This window comes from Anastrepha ludens, chromosome X (assembly GCF_028408465.1).
Source record: "Anastrepha ludens isolate Willacy chromosome X, idAnaLude1.1, whole genome shotgun sequence".
Classification (NCBI taxonomy): Eukaryota; Metazoa; Arthropoda; class Insecta; order Diptera; family Tephritidae; genus Anastrepha; species Anastrepha ludens.
Window position 1 is genome coordinate 32,243,815 of NC_071503.1, and position 24,962 is coordinate 32,268,776.

General features: G+C 44.9%; 1 protein-coding gene across 1 annotated transcript; it reads left to right on the forward strand.

Moving 5' to 3' along the window:
* Positions 1–10,261: 10,261 nt before the first annotated feature.
* On the forward strand, positions 10,262–11,343 carry LOC128869896 (uncharacterized; the record flags this gene model as incomplete). The annotated part of the gene is made up of 2 exons (XM_054112494.1): positions 10,262–10,816; positions 11,233–11,343. Coding segments are annotated over 2 exons (666 nt in total), but the record flags the coding sequence as incomplete, so codon positions are not given.
* Positions 11,344–24,962: the final 13,619 nt, after the last annotated feature.

Genomic DNA, 24,962 nt, shown 5'->3' on the forward strand with positions numbered 1-24,962 from the left:
GAACGCAGATGAGGCTGATGTCAAAGAATTCGGCCGCAGTCGAAAATGAAGTCAAGCATTCCTTGACCAATTACAAATGCACCGTCATAGACCCGAGGGCCCTTTTTGCCGCTTGGCTGTCGGAGTAAATATTTACTTTCTTGACTGTTAGTACGCATTTGAGCAGCCAATCAGCTGCCTCCTTGATTGCGGCTACCTCTGCCTAGAACACACTGCAGTGGTCCGGTAACCTGAATTTGAGTCTGATGGGGAGCTCCTCGCAAAAGACTCCTCCGCCAACCTTTCCTTCCAACTTCGATCCATCCGTGAACAAGTTCACCAGACCCTGCCCACAAGTGTAGCCCTCCGTCCGCTCTTCCCTTGACGGAATATGAGTGGAGAATGTACCGGTGGGACTAAACGAGGGTATACACTGATCTGTTGACAGAGGGATGAACTCGAAGTTTCTAAGGATGCTTGAGTGCCCATAAGTGAGGTTGAGCTTATAGCTCCAGCCCCTTAGTCTGATTGCGGAAAGTGTAGTGGCAATTCTGCCTGCGATGTCTACGGGTACCGCATTTAACATTGTCGTTCGAAGCGCCATACTGATTCCAATTAGTGCCGACCTCTGAACTCTCTCCAGCTTCTTCACCAATGTTGTCTTCGCTAGTGAGTTCCACCAGACTATGACTCCATATAACAAGATAGGCTTTACAATAGTATTATATAGCCAGAAAAAAACTCTAGGCGAAAGGCCCCATCTTTTGCCAATTGCGCCCTTGCACCCATACAAGGCGATTGTTGCCTTCCTCACTCTTTTCTCAATATTGGGCCCCCATGTAAGCTTGCTGTCAAGGATAATACCTAGGTACTTCACCTTGTCAGAAAGCATCAGAGGACATCCCTCTAGTGAGGGAAGTATTTTATGTTTCCTCGTAAATAGGACGAGCTCCGTCTTAAGAGAATTGCCCTGACAAGCCGCAATCCGTTGCCTATCTAACAACTGCGTTCAGATATCCCTGCATCAAGTTGTACAGATTATCCACAAATTTTTCTCTAACAATTACTGCCACGTCATCCGCGTAGGCAATTACCCTGCAGCCTCCCTTCACCAACTCCTCCAACAGGTCATTTAAAACCACAACTCGGAGGAATGGTGAGAGAACCCACCTTGCGGAGTGCCTCTACTCACCTGCCGGTGGAAGGAGATAGCGCCCCACTCTGCCGTGACAGTTCTGTCGCCAAGCATTTTGTGGATAAGGTCGGTTCCGACCCCCAGTTTACCTAGAGACCTGGTAATTGCCTCCGGGAGGACGTTGTTAAAAGCCCCCTCAGTGTCGAGGAAGGCGCCTACCGCAAACTCCTTTTGAAAAAGAGACTCCTCAATCTCTTGTATGTAGGGTAGATTCCACCTCTATCTCTAGGGCAGATTCCTTCTACCCTTGCAATAAGCATGTTGAGTATGCGGCAGCCGACCCCGAGGAATTTCGCTTCTTATGTGCAGGTCAAGCAGTCTCTCAAGGGGTTTCAGTAAGAAAGATGAGAGACTGATTGGTCTGAAGTCCTTAGGGGAGACATGCGAGCTCTGGCCTGCCTTCGGTATAAAGACAACCCTCACGGCCCTCCATGATCTTGGTATATAGCCCCTGGCTACGCACCTCGCATAGATGGTGCTCAACCAACGGCATGATACCTCCACAGATTTCTGCAGTTGGGCAGGAATGATGTCAATGGCCCAAGCCAGGCGACGCTTATCCAGCAACCAGCCCGGTCCGGAATGCAAGTTGAAATGCTATCCAGACCGGTGCAGGGCTCGTCGAAAAATGGGCGTCGAGAAGTAACTTGAAGTAACTTGGAGGTGAAAGCTTACACCAGTTCATTGATCGCTTCTTCCGATAGATCTACATTTTCTCCCGGTGCTTTGGGGAGTAGGCTCAGCAGATTTCTCTAATATGCATCCCATTCCGTCCTCCTCAGGTTCTTGTAGGGGGTTCTTATTGGACAAGTTTGAGTGAGAGATAACTGAATATACATATGGTCCGAGAAGGAGTGAGCGTTTAGCACCCTCCAATCGGAGATTCGGTTTATCAGTGAAGAAGAAGCCAGAGTAAGGTCCAGCACCTCTTCTCTGGCTGCGGTAATAAAACTGGGGTCCTTACCCCTGTTACATATAAACAAGTCCTCGTTTAAAATATAATCAAAAAGTGGCTCACCTCGTGCATTGATGTTTGAACTTCCCCAGCAGGTGTGGTGGGAGTTCGCGTCAGTGCCTATGATAACGCCGATTTTTCTGCGTTTTGCTTCAGCCAGGGTTTCCCTTAGCAGCGCCGGAGTTGGTTCCGACTCGTCGTCATGTGCCATATAGACGGACATCAGCCATAGCTTTCCAGCCGGGCCCTCCCGGCTCACCGTCACAATGTCTTCATTGCTGAAACTAGGCAAAATAAATGCGTTAAGTTCCCTCCTGATGAGTATACAGAATCTTGGTTTACCTGTCCTCCTATACGCCACCAGTTTGTAGCTTTTCGTCCTGAGCCCAGAAATGCCGTTGCTGCTCAACCACGGCTCCTGCATCAGGACTATATCAGCTCCCCCTTGCTCAAGGTGGATAAGTAGGTTGGCAAAGGCCGCCTTAGAGTGTTAAAAATTTATCTGAAGAATATTCATCCTCCAAGATCCTCTCAATCACCCCAAGGACAGCGTCCTCGCTCTCCGAGGCCAGAAGCCTCTCCTCCTCCGCCCTGTCGTAGAACTACCCGATGCTTATGACGGACCCCGGTAAAGAGCGGACGTCATCAGCATTGTCACCCTCCGTCGTGACGAATTCTACTTCCATGTTCACAGGAGCTTCCTCTACTGTGGGCTTTACTCTCGCAGCACTTCCGGCTGTGCAGGGGCATCTCCTTCTCTGTCGGTTTGGTAGACCTTAAGGACTACCTTCTCGGAGCCATAGTTGATGACCCCCTTTGCTTCAGCGAGAGGACTGAGAGACTCTGCATTCAGCATTATTAACGCTTGCCGGTGGGATCCCTCAGTCTTCTCCACCTTAATAAAATAAAATAAATAATTGGCGCGTACACTTCTGTTAGGTGTTTGGCCGAGCTCCTCCTCCTATTTGTGGTGTGCGTCTTGATGTTGTTCCACAAATGGAGGGACCTACAGTTTCAAGCCGACTCCGAACGGCTGATATTTTTATGAGGAGCTTTTTCATGGCAGAAATACACTCGGAGGTTTGCCATTGCCTGCCTAGGGGCGACCGCTATTAGAAAAATGTTTTTATTAATTTTGCCTTCACCGAGATTCGAACCAACGACCTCTCTGTGAATTCCGAATGGTAATCACGCACCAACCCATTCGGCTACGGCGGCCGCCACCTTAACCACCCTCCAGTTATGCGTGGGAAGTTTGGGATTGCAATAGCGGAATATTTCCTCCATCTCCTTCGAAGCAGAGGGTTCGGAGGGGAGTCAGACACGTGCTCGCGGAGGCACAGGTAGATCCCTTCTGTCCACTACCTTCAGCTTAGCTCCCTCCCATACCTCTCCCACCAAGGCCACTGCCGCCCTATACATTGAGGCTGACCGTTCGTCACCGCAGACGATTCTCCTGTAAGAACCATAGTGCCATCCGGCACTTTCACAGCGTGGAAGTGGTCCAGGGTTTTCCCTCACTACCTTCATGAATACTGCGGAGATGGCTGGCGCTACCCTCTTGCACTACTTCCTAGAGATGGCGCCGTCTTCTCTACCGCTGTCCATCACCCCGAGAATGATGGAGCCCGCCTGTTTTGTGACTTCTCTAAACGGTTTTGGCTGGCCACCACCAACCCTGGGTCTCTTTTCTTGGGAGACATCCTCCTCCTGGGAGCGTTGCTTTTTTACTCATGAGTCCAGTTGTGGCGCACTCGCTTCCACTCCCATTCCGCTGCCTTTCTCTGCTCCTCTGATCACCTTCCTGGCCCACTCGAGCGTCTGGGAATGCTTTTCAGATAACTGAGGGCCATTCTGGCCACCGTAGCGCTCCAGGATCTTGGTAGCCATACGAAGGTCAGAGAAGGACCGCTTACTCTGCTCTGCCTGCCGTTTAGGCCTAATGGAGGGTCCTCGAAGAGATACCCCCGAAGTCCCCGGAAAGCTAGTGGAAAGTCTTTTGCTGGTGCTGGCTACCCCATCCAGCGCCACTGCTCAGGAGTCGCAGACGGTTCCGTCTGTGATCCGCTACCTATCAAAGGTGGGTTCCCACCTTTAACCCCCGGATTAATGGAGAAAGTCGGTTTCGACTTTCTCTCGGTTTCGACTTTCTCTCGGTGTCCCCCTTGGTCACTGCCCTACACGTCGATTCCGGCGCCTTACCCCCCGGGGCGTAAGTTTTTTTTTAGATGATTTCACTCCTGTCCTGAGAGAGGTGGTTTTGGGGTTCGGTTCCGAACTCCCGCTACCCCCTGAAGCTTTCTGCAGGGTTATTGACTATCCGAGGCCTGCCAGGGTTTTAACGGGTGGGGGGCAGTCACGTCATTCAGCCATTTCTGCTGAGTTTCATCTCAGCATGCTCAGGTGGCAGAATGCCGCGACTACCAGCACAGGGGTCAGAAAAAGTCGAAAAAGTAATAGAAAAAAATGTGTCCAAATCGAAAGGGGGGGGGAGGTCGTCATCGTTCAGGAAGGCCGTTGAGGCCGCAGATCATTTAGCGCTACCCAGGGTGCACCACGAGGTGGCGATCTGCCCTACACCCCGATACATTGGTAGCTCTTGCAATTCTTCTGGCTGATCTTCACTCCAAAATCGACAATTCTTTACGAACCCATTGATCCAAAAATGAGCTTCGTCGCTCAACACAATTTTTCAATAAAAAAGTGGATCTTAAACTTTCTTAAAAGAACACGCATTTTTATAATAAAATTCAATGAATTTTAAGCGTTGTTCGTTTGTAAGGCGATTCATGGTTAAATTGTAGACCAAACTGTTTGTCAGTGAAACAAAACACGAAACAGCGTCAGGTGTTTAAACCAACTGTTTAAAAAGATAATAGTTAAATAATCACCCTTTATATATTGTCACGAATTTTCTTACGTTAAAATTAAAAAACTTTCCTACAATAGCCCCTCTGGGTTCAATCACTAGATTATTAAATAAAAGTTACAAATTAATGAGTAAAGCCATGTCAAGTGATCCTCGAAAATTTCACTAAGTCACGGATTTTGGGGCAAGATGTCTCGTTGTGTAGTCAAAGTCATGTTAACGCTATTCTATAAATATTTCGCGCAAATTCTAATTTTAGCAATTGTTATTAACAATCAAAGTTTTAAGCAAGATTAAATTGAAAAATTAATTACTCCAAAACTACAATAGATAATGACGTGAAATTTTGCATACCATTCAAGTATTGTCTATACTATTTTTCAAGTGTTAATAACTCTTTTTATTGTGACAAATTGATAAAAAAATAATAACCTTTTGTAATCAGTTGCATTTTTTCATGTTTTCTTCACGCTGTAAAACAATCGGACTTACGCATAATTGTGCGGAAAACGCTTACCTTTAATAATCTGAAAATAGAATTTTGTACTTTTATCCATTTCCGAGATATTGACTGTTTTGTAACTTGATTCGCTCGACGGTGGCATTGCTGCCATCGGCTGATCGGTCGCGCGGCGGCTTGAGGGACCGCGCAAACTGAAGCAGCGTGCACGTTTGAACATGCTCGCACAGAATTTATTGCCTATTGACTGAATTCGACACTGTTTTGTGTCAGTTCGATTTAAGTGGTGACTGGTGACAAAGCATATTTGCATATTTCAATATTATTATAATTATGGTTCGACCGATAGAATGCTGTATTAAGTTTATGAAAAAAGGCCATAATTGTGTCCGACGCAATTTATTTTTGGTGACATCTAAGTGGAATGATAAATTTGAAAAATATATTGGTCAATATGTTTGTAAAATGTGTCGCAAAGAATTATATCAGGGTGCGAAAACTACTGTGATCGCACTAGGTACACATTGTCAGAACACGAGGTGAGCTGTAATATTTATTCAATATTCTTCGCGTAATTATTTAATTACTATCGCTTACATTATCACATTGGAAATTAATATGTCACATACTGTAAATAAACTATTGTAGTCTACTGTTGCAAACAAGATTTGAATTTCGATTGAAAATTATTTCTTTTCAGAATGAATGGATGTTTGCTTGTATAATGTGCATTTCGTTAGATATTTACATACTGTCCAAATTTGTTTTCTTTTATTGCTATTTTTAACCTTAAAGGACTATTGAATGAATTTATAACGAGAACTTATGAACAAAAGCACTTCAATTTTTAATGTGAAAGTTAATAAAACATTTAAAATTGCTGACTCCGCTAGAGTAAATCGCCACGTTTCTTTTTTCAGTCCTACTCAAAGTGCAGAAAATGAGACGTCGGATAGCTCTATAGATTCTTTTGACGATTCGGAGGGTGAAAATTTCGAAATAAAGAACACTGATCATTCTTTGAAATTCGATAAAGTGAACAAAATTTTGCAAGACCTAGGCGAACCACCAATTAAAAAAAAAGGTGTTCTGATTTATGCAATAAGGAACTCAAAGAAATTGTTGCAGACGTCATTAATTCCGGAAAAGGAACAAAAAATGCAGAATTAAAAAATCAGAAAAAAACAGAAAATCCAAACTCAGCTTTTGTGAAAAATATTAAAGACGCTTTGCTTGAAAAGAACAGTATCAACCATAAAACAATCGATTTTGATTTTTGCTCTCAACTTGAGTGTGGTGCTCATGAAAAAAAAATATCAAAACTACATCAATTGGAAAAAAAATTCAAAGTCGAATTTTTTCAAAAGACGATTTTTTGTTTGAAAATACTATCAGCAAATAAAAGTAAGAAAAGTAAATACAACTGTCATATTATGGTAAAAATGTACTATAGTTGGAATCTTTCGGACTTTTAATACAATATAATTATTTTAATGAAATTAGTTGTACGCTGCTTCAGTTTGCGCGGTCCCTCAAGCCGCCGCGCGACCGATCAGCCGATGGCAGCAATGCCACCGTCGAGCACATCAAGTTACAAAACAGTCAATATCTCGGAAATGGAGTAAAAGTACAAAATTCTATTTTCAGATTATTGAAGGTAAGCGTTTTCCGCACAATTATGCGTAAGTCCGATTGTTTTACAGCGTGAAGAAAACATGAAAAAATGCAACTGATTACAAAAGGTTATTATTTTTTTATCAATTTGTCACAATAAAAAGAGTTATTAACACTTGAAAAATAGTATAGACAATACTTGAATGGTATGCAAAATTTCACGTCATTATCTATTGTAGTTTTGGAGTAATTAATTTTTCAATTTAATCTTGCTTAAAACTTTGATTGTTAATAACAATTGCTAAAATTAGAATTTGTGCGAAATAATTATAGAATAGCGTTGACATGACTTTGACTACACAACGAGACATCTTGCCCCAAAATCCGTGACTTAGTGAAATTTTCGAGGATCACTTGACATGGCTTTACTCAATGGCAACACACTTGCCTTACTATATTTCCAACACTTTATTTTAAATATACACGTTCACCTTAAGATTGAATCACTCTATTACTTTTCGTTTATTCGCTTACAAGTTCAACTTCCAACTGAATACCCTAGGCGCATGCACCTCTGCTTATGTGTTTAATGACTATCATAATTTCTAGATCTGGCAGCTCTGATGTTGGAGCAGTAAACCCGGTCTGTGCGAGGTAGTCACCTGTCATCTTCGCCTAACTCATCCAACGGTAGGCCAAGAAAGCGTGATCTGTCTCGTTATTTGCTGTCCCATCAGGGCTAATTCATGTTTTTATTTTGACATCTCTTTCGCTATTGTTGCCAGTTGGCTCGATTTTTGCCATTGTTGCCCCTTTTTTATAAATTTTTGTTTTTGATTTATTGATTTGCCATAGTGAAATTTCGGAATTAAAAATCGCTCGCGTTTTTTCTAAACTTTTTTTGAAGTATCGATTTTAATGTGTAATTCTGATTAACGATATGAACGACGCGTGATATTTTATTCTGCGGCATTTTTAATAAAATATTTATTTAATATATTGTTACTAAATAATTTGTAACGTCTTTTGTTTTTCCAATAAAATGTTCCACAAAAGTTTGTCTGAGTTGAACCACTGGATTGCTAAATTCAAAATTTTTTATTATATTATAGTTTTTGTTATTGTAGCAGTTTACTAAACTCTGCCAATCTAGTTATCGGTCGTCTTCGTCTAGCTCATCTAACGGTAGACCAAAGAAACCCGCCGTTTCGACAGGAGGAATGTTAGATGAGTAGATTTATGTGAATATGTGGTTAGTATCGTGCGGAGTGCTGGCTGTATCGTGGGCGTTTTCTGGATAGTCAAGGCGAATTCCATCTCTTTCGCTCTGTATTGTTGCCAGACGATGCGCGAGGTTTTTCGCTTCCCTGCACTGCCTTCCGCTTAAAACCGATCGTCCCGATTAGACATCAAAGCCTTTGAACCAAATGAAGTCAATCTCTCTAGATGCACTACTTTGAGTTTTCTCTGTCCAGTTTTGTATTGCTGTATACGATATTCCACATCATTCAATCTTTTAATCATCTTGCATGGATCTTCCCAGGAGTCGTGCAGCTTTGGAGAAGCTCCTTTCTTTCTTTGGGGATTATAAAGAAGTATCAACATTTTCGATTTTCTTTGCTGAATCCTTCGGGTCTCACAGCATGTACAAATCTACCCTTCATCTTGTTACTCATTAGAATGGTATGTTGCCTCACAAGATGGTGTAGTTTATCCATGTCACCCTGCAGTCTTTCCCAATTACTACCATCCTCCATTGGAGGAGCGACATCTCTTCCGAACGCTAAATCACCCGGGAGTCTTAAATCGCTTGAAAATATCCTTGCTTGATATTGGCCAGTAGATTCATCTACATCTGAGCTATAGGCCAACACGATGTGTTTGTCCCAATTTCGTTGGCTTTTTCCAACTAGCTTTCACAAGTGGTCCTCCTTAGTCTGGTTAAATCTTTCGACTGTTCCATCCGATTGCTGGTGTTAGAGGGTTGTTTTCTTTATTTTCTTTGTTGCTGGAGTCATTTGCTGGGAACGGACCCGCCACATCCATGGCCACCCGCTCAAATGGTGACCCCGCTTTGTATTGCTATAATCTTCCACGATTTCTCTCCTTCGGACCACTAAATCCATAATCTGGATTTAGGAAAATGATCATATTACAAAATGATTTCCATCTTTGCTTTTTCATATGCAGAACTTCATCAATAATTTTAAAGCTTTTCCACTGTACGAATATACCTGAGCCACAGGACTTTCTAACACCATTTAATTTTTAGATGGTTTCTCTCCATCGCCTTTCGCTCCCAAAATATTTCCCAGGCCAACATCATTCAATTGACTTCTTATTGCACTTGGTTTCCACTCATTGCATTGCAACTGCACTAACCTGATATCAACTATCTCTTCAGATCTCCATAGAGCAATTTGAATAATTAACCCTATAATGTAGATCACCGGTAGTCTTCGTCTAGCTCATCTAACGGTAGGTCCAGGAAATTTGCTGTTTCGACAGGTTTGACCCAGAGCGAGAGGGTGTTAGATGAATGGGCAATTCGTTATTGTTGTTTTAACAGTAATAGAAGCCCTGTCAGTGTGGTGTAATCACCGGTCGACTTCGTCTAGCTCATCTAATGATAAGCCCAGAAAACTAGCTGTTTCGATTCGGTTGGGTTACTGTTCACTAGACAGGGCTAGTTTACTGGGGCGGCAGCCCTTGGTCGGGGAAAACCCGAGTCCTTCCTGTAACGTAGAACCGGCTGCCATGGGAATGCCAAGGTCGACAAAATAGTTGACTTCATGAGCCGACACAGTATCAAGATAGCTGCGGTCCAGGAAACCAAGCTGCACGCTAGGTCCTCTCTGATCACCAGGAATGGCTATAACGTGCACAGACACGATCGCGAGCGAGACAATGGTGGTGGCCTAGCGTTTATAGTCCACCACACAGTGCAGTATCGTCTCATCGATGAAGGAATCGACCGCAGGGACAGCACCTTAGAATGACAAGGCATAGCTGTCCGGTCAGGCGATTCCGAGCTCGAAATATTTACCTGTCACCTGCTGCCCGGCAGGATATCACCCTGATATAGGTGCGCTCATCAGAGTTGAAAACCGATTGGTTGTAGGTGACTTTAATGCGCATCACGATCTTTGGCATTCAAGCCGGCCAAACGATCGTAGGGGACAGCAATTGGCAGAGCAGATAGACGACTCGACATTCAGCACTGTGAACGACGACGCCCCCACCAGGGAAGTGGGCAATTGTAGCAGCTCGCCTGACCTAAAAATAGCTAGCGCGGGTCTGATAAATAGCATAACGTGGCGACCTATACTATCGCTTGCATCAGACCACTTGCCCATTATCGTCTCGATTGAGAGACCTGCCGACTTCGTTTCCACGAATCACCGGTCCTATTTGAACTTTAAAAAAGCTAATTGGGCCAGCTTCACGGAATTCACCGAGGACACCTTCGCCGCTCTTTCCATCCCCACTGATGTGCGCGTAGGCGAACGCGCATTCCACAAGGTGCTCACAGCTGCTGCGGCTCCCTTCATTCCAGCTGGAAATTTTAAGGACATTCGTCCCCATTTTCCAGCCGAAACAGCCAGCTTGGCAAACGAGCGTGACCACCTACGCCAGGTCGATCCCGGGGATCCCCGCATAAGGAATCTCAATTTGGAGATTCGGCAACTGGTAGACCAAAATAACCGGACTACATGGGTTGAGCACTTGGTACAGGTCTCCAAGGTGAGTTTGCTCTGGTCCACCGTTAGGTCCCTGTCAAACCCGACGAACCACAACGAAAAGGTGGCCATCACCTTCAACGGTTGTACTTCGTCGGACCCGAAGAGATGCGCGAGCTATTTTAGCCGGCTTTTTGTACTGCATCCTCCGGCCGACAGATCCAAGCGTCGTGCTACCAGAAGGCTGCACAAACTGACGAACGACAGTGCGCCACTTACTTTCTCCGGTGATGAGGTTCAGAGGGCCATCAACAAATCGAAAACATCTAAAGCCATTGGCCCTGACGGACTAAACACATTCCCATGGCAGCCGGTTTTACCTTACCGGAATGACTCGGGTTTTTCCCGACCAAGGGCTGCCGCCCCAGTATATGAGCCCTGTCTAGTGTATCGTATATCACCCCACCCCTTACGTCACAGGAGCAAACTCTCGCAGCAATCCTGCTCCCGCTCACAAGCGGCCCCTGCCTCTACGGCTACACTGCCCTCAGTGCCGGCACATCACACTGCCGCCACATACAACAACGGTAAGGAGCCCCCACGAGCAACACAACTCCCTTTCAAACCCACAACCCTCCTGCTCCTACCTCTGTGCGGGGACAAACCAGCAGCTCTTGGTCCCCCGCACAGTCTGCTCCGTGTATCCGACCGTAGTTCCTCGGAACTTGACAACAGTCCAATGCAATTCTTGCAGTGGCTGGTGCCATTTTCGGAGGTGCTCCGGCCTGCACACCACCTGTGAGTGGACACGCGACTACGTTGCCCCCTGCTGCAGAGCTCTGCACCCGCAACCGCCCCCAATAGCGCGGCCACCAGCCAACATCAGGCCACAACCTATGTTGCGGAACGCACAGCAGGACCAACGCAGACAACATCACGCATCCCTCACCCCCCGAGTTACGACAACCCTCCCGCGAAGCTTCAAGCTTCTGCAACTAAACTGCAACGAACTTACGAGCAAGATTGACGAAATAGTCGACTTCATGAGCCGGTTCGGAATTAAGATAGCTGCGGTTCAAGAGACATAACTGCACGCTAGCTCGCCCCTAATCACCAGGGACGGCTACAATGTGCACAGAAAGGACCACGAGCGAGACAACGGTGGTGGCCTAGCGTTCATAGTCCACCATTCAGTGCAGTATCGTCTTATCGATGAAGGCATCGACCGCAGGGACAGCACCTTAGAATGTCAAGGTATAGCTGTCCGGTCAGGCGATGCCGAGCTCGAAATATATAATGTTAACATACCCCCTGTCACCTGCTGCCCGGCAGGATATCTCCCTGATATTGGTGCGCTCATCAGGGGAGAAAACCGATTGGTAGTAGGTGACTTTAATGCGCATCACGATCTTTGGCATTCAAGCCTGCCAAATGATCGTAGGGGACAGCAATTGGCAGAGCAAATAGACGATTCGACATTCAGCAATGTGAACGACGACGCCCCCACCAGGGTAGTGGGCAACTGTAGCAGCTCGGCTGACATAACAATTGCTAGCGCTGGTCTGATAAATAGCATAACCTGGCGACCTATGCTATCGCTTGCATCAGACCACTTGCCCATTATCATCTCGATCGAGAAACCTGCCGTCTTTGTTTGCGCGGATCACCGGTCATACATCAACTTTAACAAAGCTGATTGGACCAGATTCGCGGAATTTACTGAGGACATCTTCGCAGCCCTACCCACTCCCACCGATGAGCGCGCAGGCGAACGCGCATTCCGCAAGGCGATCACAGCCGCCGCGGCTCGCTTCATACCTGCTGAACGGATCCGGGAATTACGTCCCAACTTCCAGCCGAAGCAGCCGTTACTGCGAACGAGCGTGACCGCCTACGCCAGGTCGATCCCGGGGATCCTCGAATAAAGGATCTCAATTCGGAGATCAGGCAACTGGTCACCCAACATAAGCGAACCAAATGGGTAGAGCATCTGAAGTCCTGTAACTTCACCTCTTTTGTGAGCAAGCTCTGGTCCACCGTAAGGTCCCTGTCGAACCCGACGAAGCACAACGACAAGGTGGATATCACCTTCAACGGTCGTACTTCATCGAATCCGAAGAGATGCGCGAGCTATTTTAGAAGGCAATTTATACTGCCTCCTCCGGTCAGATCCAAACGTTGTGCCACCAGACGGTTGCACAAACTGCCAAACAACAGTGCACCGCTTACTTTCACCAGCGACGAGGTTCAGGGGGCCATCAAACACATGAAACCATCTAAAGCCATTGGCCCTGACGGATTAAACATGCTGATGCTGAAGAAGCTGGGTCCTTTGGGAGTAGAATTCCTCACCAAGGTCTTCAACCTGTCCATGGCCACACTCATCATTCCTGATAAGTGGAAATTAGGGAGAGTGGTCAACCAAAACCGCCCCTGCGAGAGGACTGTCCTAGTAGCGTTGGACCTACAAAAGGCTTGCGATACAGTCAGCCACGCCACGCTACTAGATGACATTTTACAGTCAACACTCCCGCCAGGGCTGAAGAGGTGGACCGCGAACTACCTGAGTGGTCGTCACTCGTCGGTGATATTTCGAGACCAAACTTCAAAACAGAGAAAAATAAAGCAGGAAGTACCGCAGGGTGGTGTCCTTTCACCCTTGCTTTTTAATTTCTATATTTCGAAACTCCCCCAGCTACCAGAGGGAGTCTCACTGGTCTCATACGCCGACGACTGCACGATAATGGCTTCGGGCAATGACATTTATGGTCTATGCTCCAAAGTAAACGACTAGCTCGCCCGCCTTTCTCGCTTCTTCACTGCGAGAAACTTAAGACTTTCTCCCACTAAATCTACGGCGACCCTTTTCACCACCTGGACAAAGGAGGTCAAGCTGCAACTTCAGGTGCACGTCGATGATACCCCAATACCGACGGTAAATAACCCCAGAATATTGGGAGTCACCTTTGACAGCTTGCTCTCCTTCTCGGCGCACACAACCGCTATTGCAACGAGAGTACAGAATCGATTCTGGATAAGTAGGAGTTTAACCTGCTACAATATCCAGAACGTAATTGTGCCAGTGTTACACGTGTCTCACGAGGAAGCTGGAGCTCTTCATCTGCTATAGGGGGTGGTTGGACTCCGATTACGGCATTTGCAGGAAGGGAGCTTAAGAAGGTGGTGACGGTTTCCCGGTGAATGTCGTTTATTGACTGTCTAAACACTGTCAGGTTCAGTTGATTTCGGTCAGCTTTGTCCTGGATTTCGTTGGCGCATTTTAAGAGGTGTCAAGCAGCTGACTGCAGGGGCGAAACCTGCGGTAACATCCTAGCAGGAACTGCTTGCTGAGCAGTTTGTTATGCTCCATTACTGGAAGCATTTGTGCCTCGTTGAGAAGGTGTTGAACAGGGGACATCAGGAGGCAACCCGTCGCTGTCCGAATGGCAGTATTTTGGCATGTCTGTAGTTTTATCCACTGCGTGCTACTAGTTCCAGGCGACCAGACAGGCGCAGCATAGTTCAGAACCGACCGACCAATTGCCTTAAATGTCGATTGCAACAGTTTTTTGTCTTTGCTCCAAATGCTGCCGGCAAGCGACTTGAGAACCTTGTTGCGATTTTGGACTTAAGTGGCAATGGCGGTTGTGTGCGCTGAGAAGGAGAGCAAACTGTCGAAGGTTACACCCAACATTTTGGGGTTGTTTACCGTCGGAATCGGTGTGTCGTCGGCTTTTACCTTAAGGGGCAGCTTGTCCCTTTGGTAAAGCGGGTCACAGTGGACTTAATGGGGAAAGTTGGAGATTCCTCGCGGTGAAAAAGCGAGAAAGGTCGGTAAGGTAGTTGTTCACTTTGGAACACAGGCTATCGATGTCATTGCTCTGGTCTCGAAAAATCACTGACGAGTGACAACCGCTCAGGTAGTTTGCGGACCACCTCTTCAGCCCTGGCGGGAGTGTCGACTGATAAATATCATCTAGTAGCGTGGAATGGCTGACTGTGTCGAAAGCCTTCTTCAGGTCCAACGCTACTAGGACAGTCCTCTCGCAGGGGCGGTTTTGGTTAAGCCCGCGGTTTATTTGGGCGTTTATGGCGGTGACTGTAGTGGTGGTGCTATGCACTTGTCGGAAACCGTGCTGATGGGGGGCTGTGGCCAGGTGTTTCGTGAAGAGTGGGGGTAGGAGGGCTTCAAGTGTCTGCACTACTGAGAAAGGAGAGTTATCGGACGATAAGATTCGCCGTGGTTGGCGGGTTTCCCAGGTTTCAGTAGCGGGACCACTCTGCCCAATTTCCACTTGCCAGGGATGATGAGAGTGGCCAAGGACAGACTGAAGACCCTTGTGAGAAATCCTACTCCCAAAGGTCCCAGGTGCTTCAACATCAGCGCGTTCAGTCCATAAGGCCAATGGCTTTTGAAGCTTTTGATTTGTTGATGGCCCTCTGAACCTCATCACCGGAGAAAGTAAGTGGCGCACTGTCGTTCGTCAGTGTGAGCAGCCTTCTGGTGGCTTGACGCTTGGATCTGTCGACCGGAGGATGCAGTTTAAAAAGTCGGCTGAAATAGCTCGCATATCTATCTCGGGTCTGACGAAGTGCAACCGTTGAAGGTGATAGCCACCCTGTCGTTGTGCTTCGCCGGGTTCGACAGGGACCTAACGGTGGACCAGAGCTTACTCACCCCATTGGTGAGGTTGCAGGTCTTCAAGTGCTCAACCCATGTAGTCCGGTTATGTTGGTCTACCAGTTGCCGAATCTCCAAATTGAGATTCCTTATGCGGGGATCCCCGGGATCGACCTGGCGTAGGTGGTCACGCTCGTTTGCCAAGCTGGCTGCTTCGGCTGGGAAATGAGGACGGATGTCCTTGAAACTTCCAGCTGGGATGAAGCGGGGCCACATCGGTGGGGACGGGAAGAGCGACGAAGGGGATTTCGGTGAATTCCGTGAAGCCGGCCCAATTAGCTTTTTTAAAGTTCAAATAGGAACGGTGGCTCGCGGAAACAAAGTCGGCAGGTCTCTCAATCAAGACGATAATGGGCGAGGGGTCTGATGCAAGCGATAGCATAGGTCGCCACGGTATGCTATCTATCAGACCAGCGCTAGCTATTTTTAGGTCAGGCGAGCTGCTACAATTGCCCACTACCCTGGAGGGGGCGTCGTCGTTCACAGTGCTGAATGTCGAATCGTCTATTTGCTCTGCCAATTGCTGTCCCCTACGATCATTTGGCAGGCTTGAATGCCAAAGATCGTGATGCGCATTAAAGTCACCTACTACCAATCGGTTTTCTCCCCTGATGAGCGCACCAATATCAGGGAGATATCCTGCCGGGCAGCAGGTGACAGGGGGTATGTTAACATTATATATTTCGAGCTCGGCATCGCCTGACCGGACAGCTATACCTTGACATTCTAAGGTGCTGTCCCTGCGTTCGATGCCTTCATCGATAAGACGATACTGCACTGAATGGTGGACTATGAACGCTAGGCCACCACCGTTGTCTCGGTCATGGTCCTTTCTATGCACATTGTAGCCGTCCCTGGTAATCAGGGGGGAGCTAGCGTGCAGTTTTGTCTCCTGGACCGCAGCTATCTTGATTCCAAACCGGCTAATGAAGTCGACTATTTCGACAATCTTGCTCGTGAGTCCGTTGCAGTTAAGTTGCAATAGCTTGAAGCTTCGCGGGAGTATTGTCGTAACTCGGGGGGTGAGGGATGCGTGATGTTGTCTGCGTTGGCCCTGCTGTGCGTTCCGCAACATAGGTTGTGGCCTGATGTTGGCTGGTGGCCGCGCCACTGGGGGCGGTTGCGGGTGCGGCAATGTGATGTGCCGGCACTGAGGTCAGTGTAGCCGTTGAAGCAGGGGCTGTCTGTGAGCGTTATTCATGAAAACTAAATCACAAGTATAGTCAAGAATTTAACGGTATAAGAACGCAGTCCAAAATCGACCCCTGGCTCCCGGACTATAAAAGCCTGAACAGGTCTTAAGGGGGTTCCACTCGTTGCACTTATTGCACCTAACCGAGGTGGAGTTGGGGTGTAGCCGTTTATGGCAGACGCAGCAATAGAATACTTCTGGCCCAGGGTTGGATTCAATTCCAGCCTTGAGAAGAAGCATTTGGAGCAAGGTTGCTGTAAGGAGTTGCTTCTGTGAGGTAAGGGGTGGGGTGATATGCTGTTCACTAGAAAGAGCTAGCTTACTGAGGTGACAGCCCTTGGTCGGGAAAGCCCCGAGTCATTCCGGTAACGTAGAACCGGCTGCAATGGGAATGTTAGAAGTTTTGTAGACTGACGCCTCAATGTTTGGAGCTCTCGGTTCCACCACGGAACGGGAGTCCGATCAAAGAGAGGTCAAATTGGACACGCTGACTCCAAACATTCAACTAAGTCAGTGCTGAGTTTCTCAACTGCCACCTCGATCCCCTGTTCTTTCCGAAGTCTTGGTGGCGTCACGTCAAAGCCCTGCAACGCCCCCCTAAACTTCTGCTAGTCTGTTTTCTGGGGTTTCTGGAGGGCAATGGCAGATGCAATCAAAAATCTCAGCCATCCGCTTCTACCCTTATAACACACCTCAGTAGCTACTAGGTCCTGTTAACAGAAATGCGCCAGACTCGTCACAGTGAGATGGGTTGATACTATAAGACTAGGCCTAGGTCTACTCGAACTCCTGTCATATAATACCGTGTCCCTTTTTAACGCGCTAAAGCCACAGATGCGGCCCCTAAAGACCCAGGGCTCTTGCACTGTTGTAATATGAGGTAAGTTGTGCAGCTGGGGAAGCCGTCTACTTTAGAGTACAGTAGTGGCTTTGGAATGCTGCAAGTTAATCTGTGTCACCGTCAGGGGACGGTAACTACAGGAACCACAGTCTAAGTCACTCATTTGGAAGGTGACAGTCCCAAAGAAGAGACTCAGACTGTTCTTGTACCTAGAGCCCATGACATCAACACTGGCCTCATCCTTTCGCAGCGCAAGAGCTGCCCCTTCCTTTCCTTCCCGGTGGCTACGCTTGGCGTGCGAGAGGACTCGCCTAAGCCTAGTGTTGATGCTTGGATTCTGGACATGCTAGCAGGAGAGGATATCCGCTGTAGACTGAACGCGATCTGGAATTCAGCAGATGGCCTTCCTGAGGAATACGGTCTTCTAGCTGCAGACCGCGAAGCGAGTGATCCTTTTGGGGGCACGTTATTGACAGCGTTCCTGATCCACTTGAAGTTGGCCAGAGACGCGCACGTCACCCTTATGGTGCCGTCCTTTGTCTCATAGCCCTTCGTGTTGGCCTCAGGACCGGAGGCAACAACCCGACGCATCAGCTAGCTTTTGCAGAATTTCATTTCTTAACCAGTCAGCTCATAGTCAGGCCCCAGTTTTCCGATCACAGCCACAGGTCTTGGGCCAGCAGCCTTCTAGCTATAGGATAGCTTGGCCACACCCTTGGATGTGCTCAAGCGAAGGTCCAGCTCGCCATCCTCCACTAACGAAATTTTCGCCGACGGACAGCTGAGTTGGAGTTGTTGGCGAGGCGGCGGTTAGACCGTGGCTTGGCAGAACCATCGCCCGCCACATTGAATGGCGCCGAAATCACGCTCGTACCTTGGTTGGTCGTGCGCGGGTATCAGCCTCAGGGCAGGGAGGTGTGCTGCTTTCAGCCACCGTCTTCCTCCGCTTACGTCGAGAGCGAGACGATTTGGGAGTGCTCGTGCACACCGAGGACTCGGTGGTTTCTGTGGGTGTCACTTCCGCCAATCGAGGCCTTTTGGAAGACACAGACGCAGAAGAGCGGACAGAGCCGCATGAGGATTACTCCCGGATGAGCTTCGCCAGCAGCATTCTCCTTTCTCTCCTTGACACGCTTTTCGATTTCCCGGTTTCTTTGTGAGGTCGTGCTGCCAACGCGGTGACCTCACAACTTAGGCCCTCCGAAACCGTGAAACGTATTTCAGTCTCTGAAGAAGAGGAGATTGCGATAGCAACTCCCGTCTTTTCCAGCATGCGCTCTCGCTTATACATCTGGGAGACTTGGGGGGGCCCCCAGCATCCATGCCCATGCCGCCGAAGCGAGTGGATGACCACTTGTGTGGGCTTCACCTGGACTAATCAATCCTTCATTTTCCATTACCTTTTTCGGTTTTTGTTAGGGTCTCCTCCCTAGCCAGTCTGGTTCGCGGATGACACCCGGACTCTATGCCAACTTTGAGTCATCACATGAGTGTTGGAACCTAACCCAAGTGGCCGAGGCCTTCCCTATCCACCACGTGGGACGCGCCCGATGGGAGATCAGGCAACTCCTTACGGGAGTTTACGACGTATGTTGCAGATGCTTGGATGATAACGATATACAATGAGACGTAACTTGGAATGTGTGAGACACAGAAGATTTTTGGACCTTTGCAAGTTGGCGACGGTGAGTATCATAGGCGATGGAACAATAGCTGTATGCGTTTTACGACGAAATAGAGATAATGCAGCGAATAAAGATCAAGCGGCTTCTTTGGCAGGGTCATGTCTTCCGAATGAATACAAACACTCCGGCTCTGAAAGTATTCGATGCGGTAGCAGCTGGTGGTAGCAGAGAAAGAGGAAGGCCTCCTCTGCGTTGGAAAAATCAGGTGGACTAGGACTTGGTTTCATAAGAACGAGAAAGAAACGATTGGCGCGCTTTATTAAGCTCAGCCCAAATCGCTTAAGCGGTTACCGCGCCAATCGAGAAAAAGAAGATTTAGTATGGTCTATTGCTTCAATATGTATGTATATTGGATTTTCGGCACTTAACGGGTGTAACAATTGTGTCTTTTATTATATATTTATGATAGTTTCTGTTAGCTATTATTTGATCCTTTATCTCGATACTAACCCCTTCTGGTTTTGGTTGCCATGTATGTAGGTGTGAAATTTGCCTATGTTACTATTTGCAATTACTTATGGTTATTTTCCATGAAGTTGTTTTCGTTTCTAATTTTCATAAATTTCTACTATTGTTTGTTTATGTATTGCAAATTAAGTGGAGATAGGATTTTGTTTGCCTGGGCTATTGCTGTGTCAAGGGTTGTAGTTTAGGAGTAAAAATATATTCTTAGATTTTCTATTTGGTTGATGTGTGGTTGGGGCACCTCCCTTCTTCTTTTCTGGGTATTGTTATTATTTCTTTGCATTCATGCGGGAGGTGTTTTTGGTATTTTGTGATCTCTGTTCTGTTGGCTATCTTAAGGTTTTCTGTGTATGTCTGTATCGTTCCATTTGATGGTGCCAAATGAGTATGTTAGGAGTGGTATGGCATATGTGTTTATTTCTGTGAAAATTATTTTTCAATTTAAAAAGGTCTTTGTGAGTTTCTAAAGCCGTATTAGGTATTCATTCGTCAATTCTTTCTTGATTGTGGTATGGTATATTTTGGTGCTGTGATGAAAACCTAGTAAAGTTACTTGGTTCCATGTTTTGTAATATTCCGTTATTTAGGGTTTCTTTTGTGTTTCGACTTCTCCATCTTCCTGGTCGATGTTTTGTGATTTGCACTTATCAATCCAAACTCCATCTGTATGTCTGTTGTAAATTGTTCAATGATTTAAATGATATTTATATGCGTTTTATAATAAAGCCGTACGTATTTCGTTCTGTTCAGTATGTTTGGGAGAGGGTTCAGACATATGTCGAACCATAACGCACTTAGGGAGTCCCCCGGAAAGATTCCTGTTTTTTTTTGTTATTTTATATGTGAGGATATTTTCTGAGTGAGTTCGGAGGTGAATGTTAGTTACCCAGTTTGTCATATTAAGTTAAGAAAAAGTAAGTAAGTGGGATGTATTTTATATATTTTGAAGACTTTTATTAACCAGCTGTGCGGTATTTTTGCAAATGCTTTTTTAATCTACATATATAACATATGTGGAGATTTTTTTGAACTTTTATTGTTTTCTGTGCAATAGTTTGGTCTATTAGGAGCTGTTTCTTGCGTTTTGGGTTTGTTGCCTGCAACCTTTTTGTCTATTTGTTAGTATGCTATTGTCTTTGAGGTGTACGTGTATTTTATGTGATACTAGCAACCCGCCCAGCTTCGCACGGGTATAAAATATATACCCTATGTCACTCACTGAAAAAATGATTAAAATCGATCCAGTAGTTTTGGCTTATTCATTATTGCCCGTGGCCCGCACGCGTTAAATTTGGAGTAAAACAATTCTCCTTTCTTTATAGCATGAAGATTTCCTGCTATCTTTGGGATATCTAAATTCATACCCTACATTTTTGCATATTAACTTTTTGCATTTTTACATATGTATTTATTTTATTTTTACAACAATTACTATATTACAGAATGTCTTTATATACAACGTTCATAGCGTTCTTGTCATTAGACAATACAAACATGTTTTCTCTAGAGGTTACTCTTGAAAGAGCGACATACAGTTGGCCATGTGAAAAACAGTCAACACTCAAATCTAAGCCTGCAACGTTGAAGGTTTGACCCTGAGATTTATTAATGGTCATTGCAAAAGATGTCTTTACCGGAAATTGTAAGCGTTTAAATTGGAATGGTAGATCCGATGGTATCAGAGGGATTCGGGGAATCAATACATCTTCTCCGGTACCACATCCTGTGAGTATTGTGCACTCTATTATGAAAGTTTTCAGTGATTTTACCATCAAACGCGTGCCATTGCAAAGTTTAGGTGGACTTAGGTTTCTTAATAAAATAACAGGGCAACCTATTTTCAGCTCCATTTTGTGAGGAGGGAGTCCAGACGGTTTCAAAGAACTTAGAAATTCTGTAGGAAATTGAACAGCTTCTTCCAAATCGAGAACAGTATCGACCGAGTAGTATATTTTCGTCGGCGCATCAACCTTTGAAATAATCAAGTTATTTACTTTATCTACTTGTTCGTTAGTTGGTGACAGAATAGCTCTTTCTTTAAACCAAGATATTGTCTTATAACTTATGTTATCAATGTCGTAGACATTATGTAGACATTGTTGACTAACTCTTGGATGTTGTCTATCAAAACACAAAGGTTTTCTAGGTTAATCCTTCCCTCACTTTGTGTTAATTCTCCATTGCCAACTTTTAGAAGCATCTCTGGAAATAGCCTGTTCTCACGTGAAGATGACGAGATCCTCATATTAGTTTTAAGCTCTAATTTATTGACATGCGACTAAAGGTGGGATCTTTTTAGCGAAGATTTATTTCGTCAGCACGTGTTCCTCGAGTCACAACTGGTAGGATTTGACAGAAATCTCCTGAGAACAGAATTGTATATCCACCCATAGGTGCATTTTTGTTGCGCAAATCGCGCATTGTCCTATCCAGTGCTTCCACAGACGTCTTGTTTGACATGGTAGCTTCGTCCCAGACTATTAATGAGCAGTCACGCATCAATTTTCCTGTATTGCTCTGTCTAGAAACACTACAGACGCTGTTATCATCATCGGTGGCGATTTTCAGCGGGTGCTTCATTGTAGAGTGTGTGGTTCGGCCTCTTTCCAAAAGAGTAGCGGCAATGCCGGATGACGCAACAGCTAACGCAATTTTTCCGGTAGATCTCAATTACTAATTACTGTTGTAATATCTTGAAAAATATTGTTTTTAATTATATGCTGTAAAGAGCCATAGATCTATATGAAAACAACAATGTATTTAAGGTATTTAATTGGATAAGGATTAATGTTGTACCCATTTGTTGAAATCGCTTCGAAAATAAGCTATTAGTTGTCGTAAAAAGTAAATGACAAAAAATGTTATTGTATGGAATTGATAGCAAACTAAACGCGCTCCGAATCAATAAAAACTATTCAAAAACTGTATTTTAATTATGTGCGATTTACTAATATAGAACCTGAAAATAGCGTTTTATTTCGCTGTAAAATTGTATGTACATATAATTACATGGAATTCAGTACATACATAGATACATATGTACATATGTCCGAAATGAAATAATGCGAGCGATTCGTAAGTACATACATACATACGTCACCATACGATGTAATTCAACATTAATGAGGTGTGGTGAGATTATCGCTTAACGCCTGTTGCTTCATTCGGTTGACAGCGAACACACACACAAACAGCTTTTTTTGGAAAAAGAGCTGCTTTTGTTTAAACAATTTTGGTTAAATAACAAATAAATCAATTATTTTTTTTGATGCAGAACGAAAGTAAATATTTCAAAGTTAAACTTCAAGAAAGTTTCATTTTAATTGGTTGATTCGTTTATGATTTATGGCCGTGAAAACAAAAAAATTATGTTTTTTTACCACATTTTGACCGATTGCCACGCCCCCTTTATATATTTCTTCACATTATATAGATATAAACCTTCCCCTTCAATCAATCTATCTTAAAAAAAAAACCGCATCAAAATCCGTTGCGTAGTTTTAAAGATTTAAGCGTATAAGGGGACATAGGGACAGAAAAAGCGACTTTGTTTTATAATATGTAGTGATGAGTGATGTTATGAATTTGTAGAGAATGGGATGAAGGTGTCTAAACTAATAGCTACTGGTTCTTTTCGTTTGTTAAATTGTTGCATGTGTTTCATAATTTTTTTTTTGCTTTTGTTACTCTTCTTGCGCTGCGTTATAATCGCTATATCTTTTCTAAGATTCTCAATTTTTGTTTTTAGACGAATTTTCTACATTGGGTCTTTTGTGCTATTGTTGTTTAATGAGTTTTTCTTGGCATTTTTTGTTTGTTTGGTTCTATTATTGTTGTTGCTATTGTAAATATAAATAGTTGTTTGGAAATCTACTAGATTATTTTTGTTTTTTGTAAGCATTGGGTTATTGTTTATGTAGTCAGTTATGATTTTAATACTATAGTTTGTATCTATTATGAATATTTTGAAGGGGGTCTGGGATAGCTGTGTTTGTTGAGTTCGTGGCTATTTTGTAGTAGCGTTATTGTTTTCATCTATTCTTGCTGTATTGTTTTTGATTTTGTTTATTGTTATTTGCGCATGTGTTGTATGGGCTTGATCCTGTGCTGGTTCCGAGTTGAGGGATAATGAAACTTCTTCTTCTTTTTCTTGATTGGTGCAATAACCGCTTACGCGATTTTGGCCGAGTTTAACCAAGCGCCGGTGGCTCCTTTCTTGTGTTAACCGGCGCTAGTTGGAAACCCTAGGTGAAGCCAAGTCCTTCACTACCTGATCTTTCCAACGTAGAGATGGCCTTCCTATTCCTCTGCTGCCAACATCTGGTACCGCATCGAATACTTTCAGAGCGGAGGCGTTTTTATCCATTCGGATGACATGACCCAACCAACTTCGTCGCTGGATCTTTATTCGCTGCACTATGTCCATCGCATGTTGTCATCGTCCAGGCTTCTGCGCCATACCATAGGACGGGTCTTTAATGTGGGGGTTAATGGTGGTTCTTAAATAAACGAAGTCTCTTACAACCTCAAAATTATAACAGTCAACAGTGACGTGGGTGCCGATACGCGAGTGCGCCGACTGTTTGTATTTCGTTTTGTCCTCGTTCCCAACCAGACCCATTCGCTATGGTTTTTTATCCAGTTTGGAAAAGACAGAACTAACAGCGCGGCTGTTAAGGTCGATGATGTCAATATCATCGGCATATGCCAATAATTGTACGTTTTTATAAAAAATTGTGCCCGAGCGACTAAGAAAATTATGTTGGTTGGGGTTAATTAAGGACCTAATTGCCAAATATCCCTTACAATGCATTTCAATAGTTTGGAAATCGTTTTATTATTGCGAGCATCATTTTTTCCACTTAAAAGAAGGTGTGATCATTGTAAATTTCCATTCATTTAAAAAAGTGCTCGTAGACACAGATTTTTTAAAAGTAATCTCAAGAGGATTTGCCAACGCTGGGCATATGTTTAATAAATGTATCGCAATTCATTGCTTGCATTAGGTTTAAGAACCTAATGTTTTAATTTAATGCATGTTGGTGTGCTATAAAAGACTGAGTCGTACAAATGCGACCACATTTATCAGAAAAAAGCAAAATAAATACAATAGGCACCCTGTGGATACCAGAAATAAGAGAAACCCCGATATATGGCGGTAATTATCTTCTTTGTACAGAGATCGTAAATTCATAGAAAAGGTTCAGTATCTTCTTTGTACAGAGAACGTAAATTCATAGAAAAGGTTCAGTCCCAGCTCGTTCCTCATTTTAGGATCTAACAAAACACAGGTAAAAATTTCAATTCAAGTTAACAGTAGGAAATTAATTAATAAGGCTGCCGGAG